At 40.9% G+C, this 26438-nt stretch overlaps 4 protein-coding genes across 6 annotated transcripts in view; 2 read left to right on the top strand and 2 right to left on the bottom strand.

Annotated features, from left to right (window-relative positions):
• LOC103151292 (zinc finger protein 420-like) overlaps positions 1 to 4119 on the top strand; it is an 8382-nt gene extending 4263 nt beyond the window's left edge. The window contains exons 6-9 of the mRNA XM_007571268.2: positions 637 to 760; positions 841 to 1810; positions 1936 to 1985; positions 2556 to 4119. Coding sequence (XP_007571330.1) covers positions 637 to 760; positions 841 to 1810; positions 1936 to 1985; positions 2556 to 3784 — 2373 coding nt within the window. The 3' untranslated portion in view covers positions 3785 to 4119. The remainder of the gene's footprint in view (positions 1 to 636; positions 761 to 840; positions 1811 to 1935; positions 1986 to 2555) is intronic.
• Positions 4120 to 5261: 1142 nt separating this feature from the next.
• Positions 5262 to 8197, bottom strand: apex1 (APEX nuclease (multifunctional DNA repair enzyme) 1). 2 transcript variants are annotated; one of them, XM_007571267.2, is made up of 5 exons: positions 8098 to 8197; positions 6852 to 6983; positions 6582 to 6745; positions 6306 to 6498; positions 5262 to 6169 (listed from the first exon to the last, which is right to left on the bottom strand). In XM_007571267.2, the coding sequence occupies exons 2-5, from the start codon at positions 6910 to 6912 to the stop codon at positions 5655 to 5657; spliced, it is 933 nt and encodes a 310-aa protein (XP_007571329.1). In that variant the 5' UTR covers positions 6913 to 6983; positions 8098 to 8197; the 3' UTR covers positions 5262 to 5654. The 2 variants fall into 2 exon arrangements, with proteins under 2 accessions (XP_007571329.1, XP_007571328.1); XM_007571266.2 differs by having other exon boundaries at positions 8092 to 8196.
• Positions 8198 to 8409: 212 nt separating this feature from the next.
• osgep (O-sialoglycoprotein endopeptidase) lies at positions 8410 to 16719 on the top strand. The gene is made up of 12 exons (XM_007571265.2): positions 8410 to 8527; positions 9658 to 9777; positions 9859 to 9978; positions 10087 to 10262; positions 11010 to 11105; positions 11191 to 11240; positions 11320 to 11398; positions 15110 to 15175; positions 15308 to 15398; positions 16073 to 16148; positions 16426 to 16524; positions 16607 to 16719. Exons 2-12 carry the CDS (start codon positions 9663 to 9665, stop codon positions 16644 to 16646), a joined length of 1008 nt encoding a protein of 335 aa, XP_007571327.1. The 5' UTR covers positions 8410 to 8527; positions 9658 to 9662; the 3' UTR covers positions 16647 to 16719.
• A 123-nt stretch (positions 16720 to 16842) lies between these two features.
• LOC103151288 (uncharacterized) lies at positions 16843 to 22604 on the bottom strand. 2 transcript variants are annotated; one of them, XM_007571264.2, is made up of 4 exons: positions 22426 to 22604; positions 19033 to 19794; positions 18922 to 18954; positions 16843 to 17700 (listed from the first exon to the last, which is right to left on the bottom strand). In XM_007571264.2, exons 1-4 carry the CDS (start codon positions 22439 to 22441, stop codon positions 17651 to 17653), a joined length of 861 nt encoding a protein of 286 aa, XP_007571326.1. In that variant the 5' UTR covers positions 22442 to 22604; the 3' UTR covers positions 16843 to 17650. The 2 variants fall into 2 exon arrangements, with proteins under 2 accessions (XP_007571326.1, XP_016536819.1); XM_016681333.1 differs by lacking the exon at positions 16843 to 17700 and adding an exon at positions 18071 to 18184 and having other exon boundaries at positions 22426 to 22468.
• Between the last annotated feature and the right edge of the window lie 3834 nt (positions 22605 to 26438).

Genomic DNA, 26438 nt, shown 5'->3' with positions numbered 1-26438 from the left:
GAAATATTTCAGTTGGTGTGCAATGAATCTAAAATATATGACAATTTAATTTTTATCATGACATTATGGAAAATAATGAACTTTATCACAATATTCTAATTTTATGACCAGCACCTGTACATATATCAAAAATGACTTTAAAAATTTTACTTTATTTAATGTCTTGAATTTGGGTTTCTGTCTCTTTAAAACCTGCTTTTTTTGAAACTCTGTCTTCACATCATCACGTCATCACATCGCTGCTCTATTAACCCTTTTACAGCCTTGCACCAGTAAAAATGCAGGAGCTTCATCTCAAAGGCAGCGCTAGGTCCAACCAGGCGTTTTGTACAGCTGAATGGTTGCCATGGTAGATTAAAGCATTTCTCAAACATGAATGAAAGATTCAAGGCAACAATCCATGTACGTTTTTGATGAGAGAATAACATTATAATATGTGATGTAAAGCTCAAAGAAGTTGATTTTATATAATATTGCCGCTTTAAGATGTTATGAGATGAGATTATTTCTTCTATCTTCCTCATTGACAAAGCGTCATACCTCAAGTTAGAAGGGTCCTAATATCCTTTTAAAATGTGACCTTACAAATTTTTCAAGTTAAATAGTGTGAATATTGATGTCAGATGTTTTTCTCAGACTGTGTCCTGGCTTGGAGCGGAGTGCTCTCTGTTGGAAGACTGTTTGCAGACCATCTCTGAACCCACAGACCTGAAAAATCTACTGCAGCACCACAAGAACCTGGGGCATTTAGACCAACATGGTAGGTCGCTTCTTTTGACAGCGTTTTTGTGAACCGTATAAGCTAAACTTTATGGTTCTGCTTTATTCCTTTTCTTGTAGTTCCACCAGCTAGTATGGGCGACAACATCTCTTCCTCACTTTCTGCCCTTCCCCCGAGGAGACTGGTGGAAACCAGCAAACAACCGGACCAGTCGGACCCACTTCAAGACCTCCACGTCGAAACACAACCTGCACCAGAAATAGCGGAAATAGTTACAGTTTCTGATTACTCTGAGGTTGAAATAGGTGCGAGCTCCAACGTTGAAGTGGTGACAGAAGAAAACTGCTTTGAAGGAAGAGAAGGCACAGTAGGGGAATGTTCTGTGGTTGTGTATTTAGAAAAGACGAGCGAAGAAGAGCCAAAAAGAGAACTGACCGAACTTCCATCCTCTTCTCAACACAAAGCTGCCGCAGGACCGCATGACTGCCCCCACTGTGAGAAGAAATTTAAGTTTGCCTCCTCGCTGCTGGCACACAGCGTCATCCACACGGGAGAACGCCCCCACCGCTGCACCGACTGCGGCCGCTGCTTCTCCTTTAGGCAGTCCCTCGACAGACACAGACGGACACACAGAAAGGGACGCACGTATGACTGCGTGGACACGGCCTGCATGCCACACAGGCAAACACACACCGAAGATGGCGTGCACTCGTGCCATCTCTGCAACGTGGAATTTAGCTGTCAGCTGGCCCTCGCAAGTCACTTAAAGACTCACTCTGATGATGGCAACTCGGACAAACTCAAAGAAGGCTTAGAGGATGGGCCAGAAACCAACAAGGCTGTGGATGTCAACGAAGCGAGTGCTGAACACACAGATCCAGACTGTCCGGTGGAAACAGGCGATCGCCCATTCTCTGAATCCATACGAGACAACTGTGTCAAACCACCGAATGTCCGCACAAGTGGACGCAAACGTCGACCCACAATGAAGATCCAGGCGATACATTTACAGATGCACATGGCCACTAATCAAAGGAACAAGTGCAGCAGGGCGAATCCCTCATCACTGAGACCTTTACCAATCGTCAGGTAAAATCACCTCTCCTTGGTGTTGATCTTTGATGTCCTTGATTTTACATTGTCACATTGGCACTTTTTAAAGTCCTATTAACTGTAGACTCTGAAAATTAATGATCATTATTCTTATGTTTCAGTTCGGAGCACTCTTATGGATCACCTGTGGTCTCGAAGCAAGGTGGTGAAAGTGAGTGGCTATAAGAAATGCTGTTCTGGATTTTTTTTCTTCATAACCATGAAAGTGAAGGTTTATGGAAGGTCTATGAAATTTGGCTTATGTAGCTTCCAATAGTCACTTAGACAACCAGTTCCCTGACAAGATCTCATGTTCTAACTTGCCTTTACAGTCACACTACCAGTGTTACTGCGCTACTCTGCTGCTTTGCAAATTACTGAAGTGTTTCATTAGATGTAAAGTAAAATTCAATTAAGAGTGTCATCATTCTTCTGCTTACCAGCCTGTGTTGTAGGTCTAGAACATCCACATGGTGTGAAACACAAGATTGGTATTTGATACTCAAAAACAACTAAGCCTGCTAAAGGAAAATCTTATCTCCAGACAGACACTGAAATGTAAATGAGTACTAAATTAAGTTCAAATTGGTTTAATCTTGCTGTGTACTTAACTTGGTAGTTGTTGTTTAGGTTCTTGAGAACCTATAAAAGCTACCTCTGATTGCATGTTCTTGTCTTTAGTGAACAACGGAAAGTATTCGCTTGTATTTATATGTAAACTCGTTGCTTTTTGTACCATCAGGTTCTCCAGCAGATGCCTCAGTAGTTGCTTTCTCCTGTCCTGAGTGCTCCTTCCAGCACTCTGAGGAAGGGCAGGTCCTGCAGCACATCAATAAGGTTCACCCCACCGGTGCCACAGATCAACACAGACACATAAGCTGTGCAGATTGTGGGAAGGTCTTCAGGTTCCACTCTTTACTGAAAGCCCACCAGCGCGTGCACACAGGCGAGCAGCCGTTTTCATGCTCCCAGTGTGGACGGCAGTTCTCCTTCAAACAGTCACTGGAGAGGCATAAGCAGACACACTCATCCGGAAACAAGTTGTCGTGTCTGATCTGCGGGGAGCTCTTCAAGTCGGAAACGGAACACGCCAGGCACAAGAGTGGCCACTTAGAGGATGGGGACTACCAGTGTTCAGAGTGCGGTCAGACGTTCAGCTGGAAGGCTGCATTGGTGAAGCACCTCAAGACCCATGGAGTGGACGCTGGCGAAGTGGAAGACTCGTTTAAGTGCTCTCACTGCAACCTGGGCTTTAGCTGTGAAAGACAGCTGAACAAGCACATCCTTACCCACAAAGAGGAAAAACCTCACAGCTGCAACTGTGGGAAGAGTTTTCCATACCGGGCGGCTCTCACCGCTCACCAACGGACGCACCAACGAGAGCGGCCGCACACATGCACGCAGTGTGGGAAGGGCTTCCTCTATAAGGGCGGCTTGTTGAGCCACATGAAGATCCACTCTGAAGAAATGCCCTTCATGTGCTCGTTCTGCGGCAAGAGCTTCAAGAGGGAGCGCAACATGAAGAAACATGAGCGCTGCCACACCAGGGAAAACGTCTTCCGCTGCTCGCAGTGCGACAAGAGCTTTGTGTACAAGGCCACCTTGATCAGACACGAGCTGACGCATTCGGGCGAGAGGCCGTACCTTTGCTCTGACTGTGGCAAGGGTTTCTTCTCGCATGCAGAGCTCTTAAAGCACGAGCGCTTCCACACGGGCCACAAGCCATTCCAGTGTCCTCACTGCGGCAAGAAATTCACCCAGTCCTGCTACCTGACCATCCATCTGCGCTACCACACTGGGGCCCGGCCATACTCCTGCTCTGAATGCGACAAGAGCTTTCTGAGTGCCAACCGGCTAAAGAGACACCAGCGGACACACTCTGGAGAAAAACCGTATCTGTGTTTAGAGTGTGGAAAGGGTTTCAGGCAGTCTTATCATCTTAAAACGCATCTGAGGACACATCTGTCATAAATACACCTGCAGACTTAGTAGTATCACTGGGAAATGGGTGTGAAAGGTCTTAAATATAAATATCAATTGCAGTAGACTAACACCACTCATGATAAATTTAACTGAGTTTGTTCTGTGAAATTTTAAATCACCAATGTCACATATTTGTACCTTAAGGCAGGGTAACAACAGTAGGAAGGTCCTTAGTTCATTCCTTTAACATTTTACAAGGTTTAGATATATTTCTCAGCACAGTTTCTCTGAAGCCTAGGTTCACACTGTGGTCTTCTAATCTGGTTTACAATAGAGCTAATTGTCTGTGTTGCAGAGCTAATAAAACCTACCTAAAAACATGAGTTCTGGCAGAAATGATTTCAACAGAATCCACTAAGAGAGTAAGTGTAGTTGAGAATGTTTGATGAAATCCAAGTTTTAATTTCACTATACAAAATCAAACCTTTTACAAGGGGTGTTGGTCATTTAGCTACCTCTGTACAGAAATCTGGGAAGAGTGTAAAAGCCCCACCCAACCTTGCTCCTACTTCAGATTGAATAAGTTGGTGCAAAATATTTTGACTTTTCCATCAGGGGAACCGTTTGCGTTGTCTGTCAGGTCTTGAAACCTTTATATTAGTTGAAGTGGTACTCGGGGAAAAGTTTGAGAACCAATATTCTGGATGATCCAGAATTCTGGATGATCTGTAGCATCCTAGGCTCCTTTCTCTGGTATCACTTTGGAAGAAGGTTTGCATTTAGGCTTGAGAAGTGTGGCCAGTTGGACAATTCTCTTAATGGAAGGCAAATGATTTTATTAAATCTGACAACATTTTCAGAGTTCACAGCATGACAGATCCTCCACCTTGCTTCCCAACACTTTCAACTCAGAAAATGCTTTGTCACAAAAGTCTTGTCTTTCATTACTAAAACTGTTTCACTTAGCAAACTCCTTACATTTACAAGTGCCAAGTAGTTCAAAAGAACCAACTGGCACTTAATAGGGCCTGGTAGGAATTCCTCCCCAAATGGTTTTTTACATTTATTTCTTTTAAAGCTTTTGCCACATTGTTGCCAATTGTCCTGTAACCATGGCGTGAATCTAATGCAAATCTATACGATCAGCCATTTCTTACAAGCAAGTCCTTTGCTACTAGGGATCCGCCAATTTATCGGCGCCAATTTCCTTAATTTCGGGAGATTGGTGAAGCCAAACGTATCTCATCTTGTCTACCTCAACAAAGGTCTAAAAATAAACCACTGTCCTCTTTCTCCTGTGAAACAGGTTTCACTGACAGTCCAGCCACCAGGACATGTCTGCATTTAACAATAGTCACCCCACTGTTGCCAACTCAGCAACTTGTGTTTAGCAACATTTAAGATGAAAGTAATTGGTAATGGCAGATCTGACATTAAGATTGGCAACTAGCTGGAAAACTGCAATCGGTGCACCCCTATTTGTTACCAATAAAACCCATTGAGCTAAGAAAAGTGCAACTCAAAATCTGGAAATAAAGAGTCTTTATTTGAGAGTGTAAGCAAGTTTCACATAAAAAAATATAAGATACAAGAAGGGAGCTTAAACCATGTTAGGTTTCCTTTTACAGCAGTGGATCAGTAACAGAAACATCATGAAAATTAGCTTAACTGTGTGTTTAGTGTTGCATGTGTGCAGACCTTGGATGTATATCACGGATTTTATTAAAGTAGTTTGGGTAATCAGACATGATCTATGTTGTGGAACATTTAAAGAAAACTACTAAGCTACAGGGCAACTCTACTAACAGTGAGACTGGGTACCACTCCAGACTTCCACACAATAGCTGATACAGTGGAGACAAGTTGGAACAAAAAAAAAAGACAGAGTAAAAGTTGGATTATCATCAGATGTGGTGATTCACACAGCTATGTGGAGAGTGATGGGGCAGTGGTCGCTCCCCATCGCCTTGTTACGGATCTTACTATCGCACAGGCCTGGCAGCAGGGAAGACGAGAGCAGGAAATAGTCGAGCCGCCAGCCCACGTTCTTAGACCGGGAATTCATCATGTAGGTCCAGAAGGTGTAGGCGTTGGCCCGCTCCGGGTAGAGCTCACGGAAGCTGTCCACGAAGCCGGCCGCCAGCAGCTGGCTGAACCCTTCGCGCTCCTCCGGGGTGAAGCCCGCGTTCTTCTTGTTGCCCTTCGGGTTCTTCAAGTCGATCTCCTGATGCGCAACGTTGAGATCGCCGCACAGCACCAGGGGCTTCTGGATGTCGAGCTCGCTCAGGTAAGCTCGGAAGTCTATGTCCCAGGTTTTACGGTAATCTAGGCGGACGAGCCCTCTGCTCGCGTTGGGGACATAGGCCGTCACGAGGTAGAAGTTTGGGAACTCGGCTGTGATGACGCGCCCCTCCTTATCATGCTCCTCTTTGCCTGGAGAATTAGATTTTGTTTTTTTCAGTCATCACTTCCAAAGTCCAGAAACATGCCAAAGAGCAGTAGGTCCTGAGGACTAAAGCAGAAAACCACAGGTATAAACTAAGTATCAACACAACAACCCATTACTCACCAATACCATACGTGACTTTGAGAGGTTCAGTCTTGCACAGCATGGCTACACCACTGTAGCCCTCCTTGTCATTGGATGCAGCCCAGTATTTGTGGGGGTACTCGGGCATGGACGTGATCTCGGCAGGAAGGGCTTTCTCTGAACACTTTGTCTCTTGGAGGCACAGAACATCTGGCGCCTCCTCACGCACCCACTGGGAATGACAAGCATGATGATTAGCTTTTATTTAGTTTTTTTTTTTTTATAAGACTGAGTGAACTTTTATTGCAAACTCACATCCAGTCCGTTCTTTTTAACCCACGCCCTGAGCCCGTCTACGTTCCAGGAGGTGATCTTCATGTTGGCGCTACGGCCATCTTTGCTCGTCATTTTGTCAGGGGGGTCTTCGTACAATACAGGGGCTTCTGGTTCCTTGGATTTCTTGGCTTTTTTTGCAGAAGCTGAAGGGAGATCATAAAGGGATTATATTGGATGGTGCATTTAGTGTTTTTTCCTCCCTCTGTTCATGAAATCTTTATTGGGAACTGCAATTTTTTGTTTTAGTACCAGAGCCTGTATCATTCTCCCCATCAGCAGACGTATCATCTGTCTTCTTGCCTCTCTTCATGTTGGAACTGGCTCTGCAAGCAAACACACCTCGCACACACACAGCACGCACACACAGCAGCACCCGCGCCGCTGGAGAAAAAAAAAATAAATGTTAAAAATCAACTGTAAATAAAGCAAGACAATTCTAAAGTTAATCTATTTTCTAGTATAGTGTAGAATCACTGCAGTCAGTCAACGCTTTGCAAAATTCAGATCAGAAACCAAACTTCCAACCAGTGCATCTCCAATTTTGAATCCTATTACAAAAGCTAACATTTTTTGAGGGCCAATGCTGATTACAGGTTTTCGCTCAAGTTTTGACATGCTGACTTTGATTCTTTCCCTCAGATAAAAAAAAAAAAAAAAGGATTATCAAACTGCATGTTCCTAACTTATGTTGGGAAAGCTTCACAATATTTTAAATCACTATCATCTCTGCAATTTCAATCAGTGTAACATAGAGATAACAAAAGATTGAGTATAATATTTAGTCAGCAGTAATAACTTAGGGTCCAAACTAAAACCAATTTGAGCATATTGACAGACTTTCCCTGGTTTCTATACATTAAGCACATACATTTATACATTGAGTATAATTATGCTACAAATTAAAACAATAATAAGCAAGGAGCTACTTTACTTTTATTGTTTTTATTCTTGTACGAGAATCCATCATCAATGTGATTGGAGACCATATTTGTGTAGTTTGACTATCATAAAAAGGAGATGTAAGTGTGTGCGCATGCTCAAGTTGGTAAAATACCTGTGGCAGTTTGAGGATTTGAGAAACACGAAACGTGGCTTGAAGCCTTAACAGATTGAGTCCTAAAATACAATACCGGAAACTCATGTTCGTGTGTCATTTGATTGTGATGAAGAGTAATGTCTGTGCAAATATCATGCCCGGTTAAAGATATGGCAGTAAAAAACTGTAACGGAAAGACGAAGTGGGCTACTAGGCTTTTCTCCGTGATAATTTTGTTCAGCTATTACCAACATGTGCTAAAGCTAGCTGTGGCTCTAACAAAGAAGCAGCAGGCGGCCTGCACAAGGAATGAATGACAGAGGAACGACCAGCGAGTAAAGCAAGCTTCTCATTAGCTCGATAATTTCCTCAACAAATGCAAATGTGGCTAATTAGGTTTTTTTGTTCACTTTTGGCGCGTTTTAGGAAAAGGACATGCAAATGTAATCTTACTCGCACTTTCACAACAGGATGCAGAGCCCAGACGAGCCGCAGTTCTCAGTCAACCTCAGTCACTCCCCCCAAACATAACAGCGCTCAATGTGACCACGCTGCTTGGACTTAATAGTTGTCTTCACATGTGCCTGAAAAACTACCAGGAAAATAAATAAATAAATAAATAAAACAAATTTTCATTACGTATTAACAAAGAAAACCGAATACCTATTAATTGGAAGTATTTAACAATATTCTGCCATGTTTTGTTGTTAAACATAGTGGTTAGACTAAGCTTTTTTTTCTTTCTTTCCTTTTGATAAGGCGAGTTAACAGCTCTTTATGTTTGGGTCCTTAGTTATGTCTATGGAGTCACTCTCGGCTGCAGACATTCAGAACTACTATGTGAAAATTAATGTGGCGTGAGAGGAAGAAAAACAAACCTAAATACTCGGTAAAACTTTTTTTGATACTATAAAAATATAAAACAATATTCGAGCGCTTATTCGAGCTGAAGCAAGAGGAGGCGCTAACGACACAGCTGCTGTTAATCCCTTAATTAGGGAGATATTGCTCGTCTCTGCTCCTCTAAAGAAATTAACGTCTGGTACAAACTCACAAATAATTGTGTAAAATATATATGCTATGTAAGGATATTTTGACTAAAAGTCTAATATGTAACTATCAAGCTATAAATGACTGATAAAAACTGGGTTTTTTAGATTTAACTCCAACTTCTTTTATGTTGTTTCCATCATAGCACCTGTAGTACAGACTGTTTTACTGTGTTAGTCAAGTTAAAGTGGGGTTTTCAGGCTCTGTATACAGGAACCAGCATTTAGAGTCATGGCTACAGGTACAGTATGTCGTTATATAAGATAATCTGAGCTGCATATTAATATCTAAAAATCTGTCCTGGCAATGGTTGACAATGTTTATTTTTTTTTTCTTTGTTCCTATATCATTTGAACAGTGTGGTAAGAAAGTATTTACTCCACTTGCAGTTATTGTGTGTTTGTTCCCCCCACACAGACACACACTTAATATTTCAGATTCATATCAGATAACTTTAAGTTTTTAAACAACTTTGTAATTGAATTTTTTAGGTAAATGGTGCGGAATGAGCACAAAAATACTTTACTAGGACATGTAAGATAACTTTAAATAGGCTAAAAGATCTCAAACAGCAAAGCATCAGATCCTAAACTAAAGAAATTTAAGATGAGACAATCTCTGACATTTGTCAGTGTTTAAAGGTGACACTAATTTCAATGGAATAAATACTGAAAAGAGGTGAACCTTCCCAGGATTTCACTCTACCAAAATTGTTTTTCATCCAAAATTCATCCAGGAGGTTCCAACATAACCAAGAAGAACATCTTAAACACTGGCCCAGATAAGGTCAGACGTTCTGATTCAACAATAAGAAGTTCGAAATTATGTGATATTTCAGAGGTCAAAGCTAGAGGGATGGTCAGACAGCCTCCAAAGAACTACAAACCTTTAATCAGGCTATGAGCACTGACTTGTTTTGTAGACATTAAAACATTTAATATCATCATTCATTTCTTTTTTTTTTGTTAGTTGCCATGACTGTTGTTATTGGATTCGAAGGAAGTGCCAACAAGATTGGCATCGGCATCATAAGGGACGGTGAAGTCCTGTCTAACCCCAGACGGACATACATCACACCGCCGGGCCAAGGCGAGCGCCGTTAACGCGTCTGACAAACCAGTCTCATCCGATTCTTCTTTTTTATTAAACACTTTTTATTCTTCGCCTCAGGGTTCATGCCCAGTGACACGGCCAGGCATCATCGCGCAGTCATACTCACTGTCCTGAAGGAGGCGCTGGAGCAAGCGGGGCTGAAGCCGGCAGACATTGACTGTGTGGCGTACACTAAAGGTAGAAAACATGATTTTCATTGATTACAGTAGAAAAACAACAAGCTAAAGCTACATAAATATATCTTTGTTTAGCTCTCATCAGCCCCTCTCTCTCCTTGTCCCTCAGGGCCTGGTATGGGAGCCCCTCTGGTCACGGTGGCCCTCGTAGCGCGCACCGTGGCCCAGCTGTGGGGGAAGCCCCTGCTGGGGGTCAACCACTGCATCGGACACATCGAGATGGGCCGACTCATAACCCAGGCCAACAACCCCACCGTGCTTTACGTCAGCGGGGGAAACACTCAGGTGGGCTTCCAGCCTCATCACTCTGGTGTTTTATAGCCGGTGTTCAGAATCAGCTGGTAACCAGCCAGTTCAGGATGATCCTCACTGAGAGCTGATGTCTGGAGTCTGATATCAGTGTTTAGAAGTGTTAGTATTTCCAGACTTCATCCGTTTTATGCTATTGATTAAATGTTGGGTTTCTTCATCCATCTTTTTTGTCCTTTCTCATGTTCTTCCTTTCCTTTTGTCTCATGTTTTTCCTTCCTTTATCTTTCTTTTATCCCCCTTGCTTATTTTTTCCCCGCATTACGTTTTTGCCTTCCTTGATTATGTCTTTCATCCTTCTCTTTTCATTTTCCCTCCCTCATGTTCTTTTCTTGCTTTTCTCTTGTTCTTCACTCATTTCCTTCCTACCTTTTTCATTCCTCCCTCTCTTATGTCTGTTTTTCTTTCTTTCCTTCCTTCCATCCTTCCTTAGTGTCTGTCCTTATTTTCCTCTTCCCGTGTCATTTCTCCTTTCTCTTTATTGCTTTCTTTCTTGTCTTTTTCATCTTTGCTTCTTTTATGTCCTTCTTTCCTTTTCTCTTTAGGTTTTCCTTCCTGACTTTATCTGTTCTTTCCATTCCCAGAGTAAAGTCGACCCATCATAGTATATCTACCATACGTTCATAGAGAACCTCCTTTTGTTATCTGTTTAAAATTAATGTGACGGACTAAGAATTGTGGGAAGTGGAGTCTGGAAGTCTTACAGTGGTAATGTGTTTGCAGGTTATCGCTTACTTAGAGCGGCGCTACAGAATATTTGGGGAGACCATTGACATCGCGGTCGGCAATTGTTTGGACAGATTCGCCAGAGTTATCAAGGTGTGTGTTGGTGACATCGGCCATGTTTTTCTGTCTTACTGTGAACGACGTGGAGGTTAAAGCTCGTTCATGGAACTCTTCCTAGATTTCCAACGATCCCAGTCCAGGATACAACATAGAGCAGATGGCCAAAAAGTGAGTAGAACCCTGAAGAACGTTCAGCACACAGAGAGCCAGAAGGGAAACGCCATGCGTTCTCCTGTGTTTGTTACAGAGGAAGTCGGTACGTGGAGCTGCCGTACACGGTGAAGGGGATGGACGTGTCTTTTTCTGGGATTCTGTCCTTTATTGAGGTTAGTGGAGCACTTACACTTTTTGTTCTATTATAACCTCGAACTAGAGTATTTATTGGGTTTTTTGTGATAAATCTGAAAAAAAAAGATTATTAATCGGGCACTCTTCATGTCTAGTCTTCATAAAAAATGGATGAATGGAGATTAATACAGAGTTTATTCATGTTTTTGATTGACCCAGATAATCTTGAAATCTCTCAAAGTCTAGTTTTAACTCCGTGGGGAAAACCACAAACACACAGCACACTTTTCACATTTTTTATTATAAGTTATTTTCAAATCATGGCGTCTTCCTTCTACTTCATAACGATGATGATCTACTGAAATATTAAAGTTTGCGGTTCCAGTGCGACAAAATGTACAAAAACCAAAATGAATATGATCAGTAGGCCCTGGAGGAACTGGTCCTGAATATGAACTTATCTTATACACAGCTCTGTCTTCACACAGTTTATGTTTCAGCTGTTTTTGTATGTTTTTGAGTTGTAACCGATCACCAGACTTAAAGGCTCTTTTTGTTATTCAGCAGAGTTTTTAACAATATCTTCAACTATATTTGCTGGAAAGTTGTTTGGTTGTTGCTGAAGAAATTCAAGAAGTGTCTAAAGATTCTACATAGACGTTATCATGTTATTAGTAAAATATGTAAATATGTAAATATCACCCAAATGTAGACCATCTGTGTTCCTTTTTCTTACAACTCTGAGAAAACCATCACTCATTTTTCCTGAGACTGCTCTTATATTCAAATATTTTGGAAATTTTTTATTTTTTTTTACTCCTAAAAAGAAAATTGAAAATACATGTACCGTTTAACTTTAAAACTATATTATGTGGCTTTTTCTGTTTAAAGTCTTTGTTATAAACTTAATATTAATTTTAGCTGAATTTAATATCCACAGCTGCAAATTTCTTAAGTGGAAACTCAAATTGAATGCCTTCTGTGCCTGTTTCTTCATATTTGTATTCTCTGAAGTATTGTACCAAAGCTAAAGCTTTAAATACTGCAATTTGCAAAGAATTTATCATGTAATCTGCCCTAATTTGCTGTATTTAACCTCTTCCTGTTTGTAATTTTTGCTTTTATACCTTCCTTAACCCTCGTCATTCTTTTAGTTACTGTTTATGTAACTTGTTTTACATATTATTGTAAATTTAAAAAAAAAGAAGAAAGCGCTAATTTTCATTTAGAATAGCGGTTCTCTACGTGGGTGGTACCGCCCCCCGGGGGGCGTTCAGAGGACGGCAGGGGGCGCTGGCGGAAATTTTTACAAAAGGGGGCTGGTGGGATTCCTTTGGGGGGCGTTTGGTCTAAAGTAAACTTTACACCTTAAATGCACAACAACGCCAGTTTAGACTTTGAGCAACTTGGTAAAACTGTATTGTGTAACATTAAATCATGCTTGGCTGCAACTGTATCGATGGCAGCTCTTCTATTCAGTGTTTGTTAGCTTTTGGCGCAGCTCCTCTCCTGCTACTGGAAGCTTCACCGCATCAGTTCAGCGTTAAACCGGCTGATGACGTTGCTGTGATTCACTTTGTCTGGTATTTTTGTACATTTGTTTTGGCAGTTCTGTGATCATGTCAAAGCAGCAACTTATATTAAAAAGTGTTTTATTTCCGTTTGAAAGTTGCCCGCTTCCATGGAAGGACAACAGAAAATCGATCTTATAAACATGTAATTACTAAAATCACAATACCCTCACATTGTATCCCTCTGAAAAATGAACCCATTTAAATAAAGAAATCCCTCCATGGTGATACCACGATAGTGAGCGTTCATTTTATAGCGTTAACATCGGTGCTGTAAGTGGTCCGGTATGAAACGGGTGACACAGAACAACAGAACCACAGCACTTTTAAATTTCAATAATCAGAACACCGATATTGTTTCCATTGTTTTGAAAGGTTTATGTCAGTCTGTCTTTCCACATCGATACGCTTCCCGAACGCTGCGCAACATAGGGGGTTAAAATAAAAAAAAAAATAAAAAAAACGATGCGCACATTGCGCAAAACTCTGAAACAGGAGTAGCGAAACATAAAACGGAGCGAACTAGATGTGAATGATGGCTTAAAAAACAGAGAATCCGACGCTGAATAGTGAAAAATAAACACATGATGTGAAACACATGACGATTAGGAGGCGCAGCAGGTGATGAGTGAAGATTAATGATGGTCAATAAACGATAAAATAAATCTAGCAACAGGAAAGAAACTAAAGTGAACACAATAAACCGAGAGGACAATACTAATCAAAGGAAACTAAATGGAAATGCATGAGGAACAAATTGCAAGAATAAACTAAGAAACTAAAGTAAATACAGAGGAATAAACTGGTATGGCAAGACCTTTAGAGAAATAATTAATACAGAGGACGGTATGGAAAGAATAAACAGACTATTTCCAGATAAAGGGTGAAATAATATTATTGAAGTGCCATTGGTTTGTTGAGACCACATCTAATACTGAGAATAAATATATCTTACAGACCATAACAGTAAAGAACTTATCACTTATTTATGGTTTTAATTAGATTTGATATATTTATTTATTCAATATTATTTTTCATGTCAGTGTTAATGTCATGAGGCTGATGACTCCATGACATTTTCAATTTGACTCATTAGGATTTGATTAAGAACCAGATTTGTTCATTGTAATTTCTGTGCAGTAAAACTATTAATCTATAAATCAATAGACAGGTCTATATAAAGATATAATCCATGTTTCCGTCTCATATTTGTACGGCATTAAAAGGACCTGGAACTTTGTTTTTCCACTGAAAGCTCTGGTTTGCACAGTAAATGCCATGTGGGTGAAATTTTATGGATGATACTCTGATGTCCCATTCTCCTGAAGGCAGCACAGAGCTGCACCACCAGAAACCTACAGAAACACTGAAGAGAAGAGTTATGATTAATGTATCCATGTTCCATCCAGTTCTATCCATGTTTTAATGTTGCAGAGCTCAGTGGTTTTGCAAATAGATCAAAGTTTAAACTGGCATGTTGAACATCTTTTATCTGGTCATTTTGTGGAATATTTAACAACTAGAAAATGAGAAAGAACAAGAATATTTTTTCCACTCTGACTGGCTGCTGTTAGGCCTACCGATTTTTAACTTTAATGTTCATTGCATTTTTTGTAGACACCTGTGAAAATAATTTCTATTCCCATGGCTTTTTTGTTCTCTGGGAAATTATTTTTGATGACAAATACAGAAACAAGCATAAAACTTAAAACATCTACAATAGTGATAGTAGCATTAATAAGATAATGTGCAAAGTATCCTACAAATTCTTTGGTGGGGGGTGCTGGCCCAAAAAGGTTGAGAAACACTGATTTAGAACAAGCACATGCTAGCAGCAGTCACGACGGAGACATTTCTTCACACTCAAACCCCCTTATCATGGAAACAACAGGAAGAAGTTCATATGATGCAGCTTTTAAATTGAATGCCATCGATCTGGTAGTACAGGAGGGAAATAGAGCCGCTGCACATAAGCTCGGTGTGAACTGATCCATGGTTCGGCGTTGGAGACGCAGGGCATAATATATCCAATAATAGCTCCAGAAAGCAAGCAAGGAAGGACAAACAGGACTGGACTCAAAAACAGGAAGGAATTAAGAGAAAACAAGAGAGGAAGGAAGAAAGAAAAGACTTAAACTGTTTGATTTCTCAGGTCTAATCATTATTTTTTGCTGACAGGAAGCTGCTAATAAAATGCTGAGCTCTGGTCAGTGCACCGCAGAGGATCTGTGCTTCTCCCTTCAGGTACTCTGAACCACTTGGTAGCTGATTCAAATGAATAGATGGAAAAGTGTTTCCATTTGTGATGAAACGATAAGATTATTTGACATGAATATAAAATGAGTGACGTGCAGCACCTTCCCATTACCCCTGCAGGAGACGGTGTTCGCCATGCTGGTGGAGATCACAGAGAGGGCTATGGCTCACTGCGGCTCCCAGGAGGTCCTGATTGTCGGAGGAGTGGGCTGTAAGTTAATCAGTTCAGTAGCTTTGTTCACAGATGCTGTCGTCCCATTATATTAATAGAAGGTTGAGTGGAAGGAAAAACTGTCAGAAATGTACACTAAGAGGCATTTCAGGAGTTTGGGATATAGACAATCGCTGGGCAGAAATGACTCAGTATGTCCTTCACAATACATGAATACATAAAATATCCATACATAAATAGAAACATATATATATATTTAAATATATATAGTAGGTCATTATCTATTTGACTTCCATCCATTTTATTCTCTCCCATAGTCTTTGCTTACAGACTATATGTCATAAAGGCTCAATTCCCAGAGCTGCTGCTCATTTGCATTCTGAGATTTGGATAGAAAACTCATTAGGCAACATTCATGTTTGTGGTTACTTCTGAACACCAACCATAACTAAGCAAGTTAAGCTGAGAAAACTAAATGATCAGAGTGATGCTACCTTCACATTCGTCTTGTAAAAAACAGCATTCAGTTCAGTTTCTTTTAAAAAGACTGAAATGAGGTCTTTTATAAAATGCATCTCAACGTGGACTAAAACAAAGTTGTTAAAAACATACAACTTTCTGTTAGTAATGAACTGCTGCCTTCAAGTATTTGTGCAAATCCCTGAGTTTCTTTTCTTACAAAACATGAAGGAAGCAACATGTTTCCTCCACAGGTAACCTGCGTCTGCAGGAGATGATGGGGGTGATGTGCAAGGAGAGAGGAGCCAAACTGTTTGCTACAGACGAGCGGTAAACAAACCCATCCACCATGACACTGCCGTTTCCATAGGAACACACATTTGCAGTTAACTGTGTGGTAGAAATACAGTAACTGCAGTGGTATAAATGCTGAAACTTAAGCGTTTCCAGATGTCAACCACACTAAGCATTTAAAAATATTATAAATGTTTTTTACTTTGGATTCAGGATCCGAGTCTCCAGATACAAACCACTTGGTGTAAACAAGATCTTTCTATTATGAAGTTAAAAAGCATCAGGTTGTTTAGGTTTGTGTGCTCTGACCCAGATTCTGCATAGATAACGGAGCGATGATCGCTCAGGCGGGTTGGGAGATGTTCCGAAGCGGCTACGTCACAGAGCTGGAAGACTCTTGGATCACACAAAGGTAACGGCAGCAGCTACAGTCCCAGGATTTCTGTCTCAGTATCTATGGATGACCGATGGTAGCCTGTTGATCACTGCTCCAGGTACAGGACTGATGAAGTAGAGGTGACGTGGAGAGACTGAGGAGCAGCCTGGCTCTGGAATCTCACTGGGCTCAGAAAGGGAAATGCAAATAAAGTATTTTTTATATAATTTACTCCCGTTTCAAAGGTTAGTTTTTGTAAGCTTAAAGTGAATATGGTAAGACACAAAGCATTACATATGAGGGGGAATTAAGCTAGTCTCTACAGCAGGCAGCAAATCAAATGTAGTCAAACTCTCAAAGTTTATTCATTTTTATTAAGCAATACTTTCTTGCGTCCCTTCTCCAGTGTAATTTTTGCTTTAATTCAAATAAATTTTCAAAAGCTACCACACAGAACATTGTGACATCCCTTATGGATTCAAACATTCACCCTATAGGAACCAAATAAAAAATAATAATTATGAGAACACAGCATTAAGATCTGTAGGGTAAAGGGTGAAATGTACTGTGCCGTTAACTACACCCCTCTGTAAACTGAAGACATGAAACTGACAACCCTTGCATTCATAAACAACAAAACTCAAGTAGGTACAGGACATTCTTCTGGTTTCCAATTCAAAACAGGGAAAAAAATTCAGAGGGCTTCTCACACACACATTGGTCAGTTTTAAACAAAGTGCTGATTGACCACTCGCTTTGCAGAGGACAACATTGAATAAAACTGCAACTTTCAAAAACAGGGAGAAAATTAATTAAATTAGACTCCTTGGAGATTGTTAAAAGAAAATAAACAGTGTAGGAGGGGAAAAGACCAGCTTTACAGGAAGAAGCTAAAATGGGAATGAGGTGATTATTTAAGGCAGGCTTTCTGTAAGGCGTTAAAAAAAGTCCATTGCTGTAAGATCTCAAAGGAGTTAGTCCAAAGTGTCTCAGTGTGGCTTTATGTGAAGACATCATGAAGACATCATCCTGAGTGCAGCTTGTGAGGATGGGACTCAAATTTGTCCGTCTTCCGTGAGCATAAATGTGCGTGAAGGTGTGTGTGTGTGTGTGTGTGCGTGTGTGTTCTGTAGGCGTTTGATGCTGTGTGTCGGTCACACTGCTAGGCTGGACGCTCCTGGGTCTCCTTATACCACACCACTCTTTTTGGATCTGGAACAATAAAAGCAAATCAGATTCAACTCAACAAAAACTGATCAATACATTCGGTTTCATTTTCATGTTTAAATACCAATAAAATGTCTCAAACAAGAAAGGTGATCTGTATTTCTTTCACATTTCTAATTCTACCATACACAGCCTGTAGGAGGCGCCGTTTCAGGTGTACACAAAGGTGCTGCTTACAACAAAACCAGAAGTGATGAACAAAGGTATCAATTCTGAGTGGACAGTTATGAACATTTATAATCATATGTAACCCAATGTTGACAGCAGTTTCAAATGAAAACTTTAAATGCAAATATCAAAATTGGCATGAAAAGACTTTTTTATTTAAGCTTTTGTAAATGCTTTGACGGATACCAAGTTGTATTTTATACCTACTATAAGTGGAGTGTAGCTGTTTTCGTCTGTAGTAAGTGGGCCAAGCGCCATCTTGTGATGTAATCAGGGTAAGTTGAACCATAAACAACCAAAGCTGAGCACAGAGAAGCAGAGGAAGTTGAGAATTCAGTGAAGACTTGAGTGATTTCTCTGCAGTTTGGAGGAAGAATCTAGAAGGAGTGATGAAGAAGAGGGAGCTGGTTCTACTGACGGACTGCAGCCATATTGTTCAGGAAGTAACAATGATTTCAACCTTTCTAGGGAGGAAGGATCGAACAGTGAAGGGTCAGATCCTTCTCTGGAGAGCAGAGAGTTGTCTCCAAATCACTGAATGGTAAACATATCTATGAATATGATAATTCATCTTTAATTCTGGTTTAATTCCAATAATCCAATTACTTTAAAGTGGATTATTATCCGTTTATTACAATTCAGTGATTTGGAGGTAACAAATGTCCAGCTCTAACACTTCCTGCCCAGAAACATTGAAATCATTGTTGCTTCCTGAACAATAAGGCTCAGTAAATACTGCTGCCGCCCTTCAGTAGAACCCTCTTCTGCGTCACTCCTTCCTCTAAAACTGCAGAGAAATCCTCACAACATCCTCTGCTTCTGTGTACTCAGTTTTATTAGTTTGTCACATGGTGGCGCTGGCGTTTGACCCAGCTACTCAGAGGAAAACAGAGACACTCTGCATTTAGACTATTCTATGAGAACTAATTAATAGCTTTTGTGTTAACAGAATGAAATCTCAGTGGTTTTGCCATGTCAGTGACACTTTAAGGTTGCATACCATACTCCATAAAATGTAAAATAGTTTAGTCAACTCACCTTTCTTCTGTCTGTTACGGATTATATTCCATTCTAAAAGGGGGAGAAAACCAAAAATTACCAGCTGGTCTCTATTGTCACTTAAAGCCAGTGTGCAGCTGAAGCACCTACCTCTATTGTGATAGTTCAAAGCCTCCACTAGATGGCGACAGCTGAGCAGGAGGTCCCCGTTGGCCTGCTGTGCCTCAGAAGCAGGAACAGGAGTTTCCTCCGGGAGCTGAACTGTGAGAGCTGCGTCATGCTGTAGGTCCACTGGGTGTTTGCTCTCTGTGTCCACTAGAGGGCTAGCAGCAGGGTGAGGGAGGGGCCCCTCTGTGATTGGCTTAGCTTCACTAATAAAACTCAGACCCCACTGGTTCTGCAGCAGGTCCCCGATGGCGGGCCGCTCCTCCTCCAGCGTTCCGCTTGTTGCTCCGGCCTTCACCTTGGAGGCGTAGCTCACGGCCGGCTGCAGCTTGGCAGGACTGTCCTGCACCGGGAAAGCGGGCGGAGGCTTGAGCAGTGACAGACTGTCCTCCACCCACTTCTCCTTCTGATTGGCCTTTAGTGGGCGCTCGCCGGCTCGCAGCGCCCCCTTCTGGCTCTCCCTCCGGACAGTGCGGCCCTTGTGAGGCTGGTTCTTGCGCTCCTTCTCCCTGCGGAAGCTCGGGCCGTGGGCGTGGCTGGGGCCGTTCGGCTCGCACTGGGGGGATCGTTGTCGTGGAGACTGGGCGTTTCCAGAGATGCAGCCGCCGCCTCCTCCTCCGCAGTTTCCCGAACCAGGAGATAGGCGGCGGTTACGGATCTGGGGCTCGGACTTGGTTGCCGACACGAGGACTGCTTGGTCACACAGGGTTTCGGACTCACACACAGTGTTGCTTGCTTCCCATGTACCTGGAATGAAAACGTAGACAAGTCGGTGAAAACATCATTCTGCATTAGGTTGAAACGATTAATCAGATTAATCGTGATTAAACAATTTTTGAAATTAACTAATTTAGTAATCGATTAGGTGAAAATACAGACTTAAAGGCCATTTGCTAAAACAATCATAAGTAATGAAGCCAAAACTGTACAAAAAAAATTTACATTTTGTCCTTTATATGAAAAGCCTTTATTCTACCCAGAACTTCTGAAGTGACATAGTTTTACCTTCAACCGGTTCAAATTCTAAAATCTCCTAGCAAAATTTTTCAGAATTTGAACCAACTGAAGCTTTAATTATAGGACTTGTTCCTGTCCAACTATTCGTTGACAATATGCTTTTAGATTCATCCTTTGCTGAAGGAATGCTGTCGTTTCATCTTAGGCAACATGTTTATTTTATTGTAAAAAGTACCATAGTTAAATTATTTGCATCTTTTAATGCATTTCTAATGTGCAAGACTTCAGTGGTTAAATGAAAAATCAGAATAATAAGATTTGTTTTATCCGACTAATCGACAGAATAATCAGTAGAATAATGGATTACTAAACTAACTGCTAGTTGTAGCCACTTCTCTGCTTTAATGCTAGTTTGATCCAACTAGTGATCCATGTTGGCTACAACACAAACCTTCACCTCTCATACACTAAAGCTTTGAATTTCTGTCTTTTGAAAAAGGTCCAACCAAGGTCTGGGTTTGGGTGATGGGAAGCAAACTGACAGCCCATATTTAGACTTTAGCACAAAAATGTTGAGTAAAAAAACATTTTTATACATTTATATATATATATTTTCACCCAGTCGCCATTTTGAACATTTGTAGTTTCAGCTGTTTTGTACCAGCTGAAACCACCCAGAGGGCACTGGGCAGTTCAAACTGACCAGAAACAACTTTGGGTATTCGGACACAAATTGCATTTTCTAAAAAGTGCATAAAACCATGAAAACATAAAAACAAATCTGTTCATAAGATTTGAGCATTTTGGTATTTATCTCAGTTCATAAACTACAATAATCTGTTTATAGTTTATGTACATGAACAATTTTTTTTATTATTGTATCTGGAAGTGGAGCTGATATTCACTAATTTACACCTTTGGTTGTTTGCTTCAATCCTCTTCAGTACACAAGTCAGCCAGTAACAATTTAAAGTAATGATCTAAAATTTTCTATAAGGACATGAGGCAAAGCAACTCCAACACGTAGCATCCAAACCGCAGGATGGATGAATGGATGGACAAAGGGGAATCTAACTGTTCATAAGAATCAAAGATTTTTATAATTCATGTGACAACTGGATGCCTGTTTACAGGTGTGAAATGGAAATCGGAACAAAAGTAAAAGCACACAGGCATGAAATGGGGGGATGCTAACAGGCAAAGGGGCCAATTTATTCGCTTCCATGATTGTGTAAACACACAGTGGGGGTGGATAACACGTTTTCATGTGACTTTACTGTGGAAGTCAGCTCAAAACTCAACAGCAGCTCCCTGTTGTCTCTGCTTTTACCATGTGCAGGAGGGAACAAATTGTACCGGATCAAAATTGCGTGAACAATCTGAAGGACAGTCAATTCGTAAAATCCAGATGAAAAGTTGGCGTATTAAAAGGGATGAAACATCAAACATAGCTAGTTTATTGTAGAGATTTTTTTTTTTGTGCCGATTTTTTAAAATCAAAACCACACGTTGTAATTCACATTTCATTGATAAACTCTAAAATTACTTTTAAATGAATTAAAGCGTTATACGAAACAATATCATGCTTCAAATTGGGTCACAGTCTCCATCTTGATAAGGAAAAAGCAAAAGATGAATCATAGGATAATGCGTCTACTGGAAAAAGTTGGTTCGTTTTTATATTTTTATTGCTGAGCAGCCACCTTCGACCCACATGACTCAAAAACATGCTGACGTAATTATTGGCTATTTTCGACGGCAAATCGTGCGAAACGTAAATACATGTTACCTAAGCTTAAAGCAATGCGGTTCGGATGGTTGTTGAGTGATGAGTAGAGAGGTGGGACATGTTGGGTACAACCACACTAAACGACCCCCACCGTTTATAGAAATCCACCGACACAGTTTAACACGTCGCAACAGAAATTTCGGGAAGCTAGCTGGTTTCTTCGAACAGCAGCCTTGACATGCTGCCTTTAGAAGACCAGTTTCGACACACAGCGCCACGTTGTGAGCTATTAGCTACGCAGCTCATTTGAAATAGGACAGCCAACACTACTAGCTAGCACCGGCGTTAGCAAACTAGTTAGTAGCGCCTAAGTGCTGCGAACTAAACTCGACGGACCACCTCGTGTTGTTGAATTTTTTTGTAAAAAAATTAATTCAGTTTAATAGTGATAAGACACACAGTCAGGGTTATAACTTAAATACTGAACACCTTTTAAGGCTTAACAGCTAATAGCCGCGCAAAGCGAAGTCAAAGTTTCGTAACCCCCACTCCACCAGCCTCCATTCAAAGCGGTGACCAGGCTGCCTTCGGTATCGCTAGCCCAGATGCTAATCCCGCGGCGAGACAAACTACAAAGCTCTGAAAGTTAACAAACACCAGCAAATGTAAACCAAACAGCTGTTCAAACTCACCAGTTTTGATATGCATGTCTTTCCCGTTCACGTATCGCTGAAGTCAACCCGCTAAGCAACTTTTGTTTACAAGGTTGATTATAACGACGGCTCAGCTTGCCTGAGTGTAACCACCACCCGGAAAACGACACGGCATATGTAAACTGCGAGCGGAAGTCCCTGCAAATAAAGCGGTCCGGCGGGAAACTTGGAGGGAAATTTTTAAAATTTCAAACTGAAGAAAACGCCACCCTGTGTGACGAACACGTGGTGCAAGTAATAGTGCTGTTTATAGATTTAGCGTAAATGGATCCAATTATTACGGTGGCACTGATTATGTAAAATATATTAGATTTACTCTAATAAATACAACAGAAGACACCAATTAATCTTGATGTGTCTATTTCTTCATTAAACTATTTCTAACAAACTTGCCAGCTTTTGAGGTGAGCTTGGAGTAAGAGATGGGTTGTGCACAGACTCACTATTTTTTAAAGTAGCATGCTATGAATTAATCTTTAAAAAATAAGTGGAAGCTAAATTTTGATGTCAATACTTTCTCGTGAAAATAGTTAATATAAAGTCAGTGCTTTTTGATTTTCTTTAAGAGACTAATGCGGTTGTCTGGTGATGTGACAGGAGCGGCCTCTGCCTATTGCAACACTACAAACATATGCAGGGAGAATTGTCCAACAACAAGCATGTCTACAAAACCACATGCAGCACTGTGGAAAAAATGTTTCACTTTCAGTGCGGACACTTTCATTATTTGTAGTGAGTTTTATCTGAACAGGATGAGAAAGAGAGGGTTGACCACTGAGCCAAACAAAATCCCAGTGAGCCAAGTTTCCTTCAACTGTAAGTAAAAATAGCTAATGACTAAATCCTTTATGCCTCTGGTACCAAACCCCTTTTGAAGTTGCTCCAGATTTTGATGGAAAAGAAGTGCCAAACAGAACTTGCTCTTTCTACTGGTCTGCATGTAGCATCACCAAACACTGACATGTTTTTAAGTGTAGTGTACTTCAGAAGTGTAGTTCTGAAGTACACCCTACCTTATAATGGGATCCTGCACATTTTCAACCCAGATCTGCTCAGATTTCAGCAGACCAGATGGACGAAGAGGAAGAAGGAAAGTGGCCCAGATAGATGATTAATAGATGGTGGCTAAACACAGATGGAGGATACAGTCTTCAGACAGTGGGATAGGGAATAAAGTCTGGAAATAACATTATTCCATACTCTTAAAATTTAACACTCATTCAGACCTGAAAAATACTGTTTTATCTGCTGTGTTTCATCTGGTGCCTCTTGAGGTCAAAGGCACGGCTGCAGAACTTCTCGCACTGGGAGCATCTGTACTGCCGCCTCACCAAGTGCGGATCCCTGTGCCTCAGGCGCTCCAAGATGCTGCTGAAGCTCTCACCGCACTTCTGGCACTTGTACTCCCCGCCTTGTTTGCAGGGATTCTCCTCCGCATCCACCACCTCCGTGGTTAAGTCCAGCGGAGAGTTGCAGGTCCGGCTGCATGCGGTGCGGTCAAAATGCAGCCTGAACAACCCCATATGGGTGAAGCGTTTGCCGCACTGGGAACAGAAGAAGGGACATGTCGATGCCTCGTCAGATCCCAGGAGTTCTTAAAGGCCTTGCTGCATTCCTCTCAGCTGTACGGCTGCTCGCCTGTGTGGGTGCGCTGGTGACAGGTCACATCTGAGGCCCGCCTGAACGTCTTGCTGCAGTCCGGGCACGTGTGAGAATCCAGCCTGTCATTGATGGGGAAAGGCTGTGGGGCCGGAGTCTTCTTTGCGGTCACCTGGAGTTTGTTGTTCTGCTCTGGGTGACTGTGCTCGATGTGCTGCAGGAGGTACGACTCCTGCATGTGGAAAAACAGACACTCAGAGCAGGAGAACCTGGGTGGAGATCTCAAATGTTGCACCTGTGCAGAATGCACAAAAAATTTCAGCTTGTTATTAGATTTTGGCAAACAGTACTTTGCCAAAATCTAACATTGACATAGATGTTACTGACATGAACTTTAAGTTTGTTTCTCAAGAATAACCTGAAAAACACAGAAAGCAGCGTGTCCATAATCACGTCTATCTTTGATATCTGAGTGTGCCTGCCACTGTGCCACCCCAGTGACTCACTCTGGCTCGCAGTCGCAGCAGTAACTTGCCTCACTGCTTTGCATTGAGCAGGTCCGGCGCCGTGTCCGTCACCAGCATCACAAACTCACCGAGGGTTTTGTAATGGAGAACGTCTCGGCGCTGCGCCACCTCCCACATGACCGCAGAGAGCAGCCTGAGAGGACAGCAGTAGGAACACATCTGTTTGTTAGAACAAGAGAAAATATGAACAGGGGTCATATGAGTTTACATGTAAGGTCAAGGTCCTTATAGAAGATCTGGAATAGAACTACTTCTGGACCAAAGTGGTTTTTGTTTTGCGGTGAAGTCCAAAGTTTTATCATAACAAAACAGTTCAGCAGCTTTACTCTGAGAATGTTATGAAAACAATAAGACAGTTATGGAGAGAACAGCTCTAGTCTTTTCAGAATAATATATAACCCAAGGTACATGTTTGATTGCTTTAAGCAACTTACTGCATTTAGGCTTCTAAAATAGGGAACAAAGGGAACTTAAATGACTTTCAGTGTGGCATGGTTACTGTTGCCTTTTGGGAGGTGAGTATTTCAGAAACTGCTAATCTTCTGGGACTTTCACCCTTGGCCATCACTCTGATCCACAGAGAATCAGCTGAGATTTTTGTTCATTTAAGTTTATACCACTGTGCAACCTGGTGAAGATCAGTTGAATTTTGTCATGACATCCCTTAAAAACAAAAACATATTCGATAGATATTCGAATTTCCCACAAACTTCTCTAAAATTCTGCTGTGCACTTTAATACATCTACAGAGCACTGAATGAGACAAAAGCCAGTAAAGTTAAAACAACACAGTCATTTAAGTATCTACTGTATTTTAGGAAAAATACCTTACTGAAATAGTTTTGCACTACAATGTGCCTTTTATATCAACTGGTTGTACGAATACCAACCTGAATAATTCGCTGTTAGCTGTCGCAACAAGCTAATTATCACTGAAGAGCAAATACTTTACAGACCCGTGTTTTTTCTCTGGCAGTTTTCCATTACAATACGTTTGCACCTTTTAGAAAAGTCACTGATAAACTGCAAAATCTGACAATCCCATTTAAAAACAACTTTCCCTGAACCGGAAACGTTAAATTCTTTCAAAGTAAAACCCCCACTGTGGAATTTAGGTTGTGGTTTGACAAACCATAAGTTGCATTTACTGCCACCTACTGGGCAAAGTGATAATGACAGGAGAATTTACCCAAATATATACCTGCGTATCAGTTAAATAGCCCCGTAATTAAAAGAAATTTTTTTAATTTTTATACTTTTATATACCTTCCGATACATTAAATGAATCTACTTCTCTACTTAGAACTGAAGTCTGTAGCAAAGTTAGTTACACATATCACCAGTACCAGTTTGTTGAACATTTTATATACATATATTTTTAAGCCCCTCCCCCCCAAAAAAAAATGTTTGAAAAAATCATAGCAAGCCAGTAAACTTTTAATAATCACTCATTTTAAGGCAAAGCCATTTAGTTTAGCATGCCTGTTAAGTGGAAGATTATAGATTAGCTCCCATAGCAGACAGCCCAACTAAATAACATATATAAAGTACTCATGTCATTCAATAGAGTATATTTGAAAAGACTGGTCACCACTACATTTAGCAGGTGTGTTTAATAAAAATAGGAGTAAATGATTGTTAAATTATAATACATTTTTGATAACAGGTGAATTATTAAAATGATTGCATAAACATCAATTGTGTGGGATAGAAACTCAAACTGAAATGAGTTTTAGTTAGTTGGAAGAACCTTTTATTCGTTCATGAGTTGTGTGCAAATTGCTAAGCGTTTGCTTAGAGTTTCCTCCACATCAACATAGTTTTCAATAAATAAAATGTTTCTGCGCTCACATCAGCATTGGTCCA

Source organism: Poecilia formosa, unplaced genomic scaffold, assembly GCF_000485575.1.
Source record: "Poecilia formosa unplaced genomic scaffold, Poecilia_formosa-5.1.2 Scaffold277, whole genome shotgun sequence".
Taxonomy (NCBI): domain Eukaryota; kingdom Metazoa; phylum Chordata; class Actinopteri; order Cyprinodontiformes; family Poeciliidae; genus Poecilia; species Poecilia formosa.
This window is presented reverse-complemented; position numbering and strand designations above follow the sequence as displayed.

Bases quoted from the DNA above. Each gene is read 5' to 3' on its own strand.
- osgep (XM_007571265.2), top strand. From the start codon at position 9,663: ATGACTGTTGTTATTGGATTCGAAGGAAGTGCCAACAAGATTGGCATC. The intron at 9,778-9,858 runs GCGAGCGCCGTT...TCTTCGCCTCAG, and splicing joins CATCACACCGCCGGGCCAAG to GGTTCATGCCCAGTGACACG. The intron at 15,399-16,072 runs GTAAGTTAATCA...TTTCCTCCACAG, and splicing joins GATTGTCGGAGGAGTGGGCT to GTAACCTGCGTCTGCAGGAG.
- apex1 (XM_007571267.2), bottom strand. From the start codon at position 6,912: ATGAAGAGAGGCAAGAAGACAGATGATACGTCTGCTGATGGGGAGAAT. The intron at 6,746-6,851 runs GTACTAAAACAA...ATCTCCCTTCAG, and splicing joins GGAGAATGATACAGGCTCTG to CTTCTGCAAAAAAAGCCAAG. The intron at 6,170-6,305 runs GTGAGTAATGGG...CTAATTCTCCAG, and splicing joins CAAAGTCACGTATGGTATTG to GCAAAGAGGAGCATGATAAG.
- LOC103151288 (XM_016681333.1), bottom strand. The intron at 18,955-19,032 runs GTAGGTGCTTCA...TCCCCCTTTTAG, and splicing joins TTTGAACTATCACAATAGAG to AATGGAATATAATCCGTAAC. The intron at 18,185-18,921 runs GTGAGTTGACTA...CTCTGTGCTCAG, and splicing joins CCGTAACAGACAGAAGAAAG to CTTTGGTTGTTTATGGTTCA.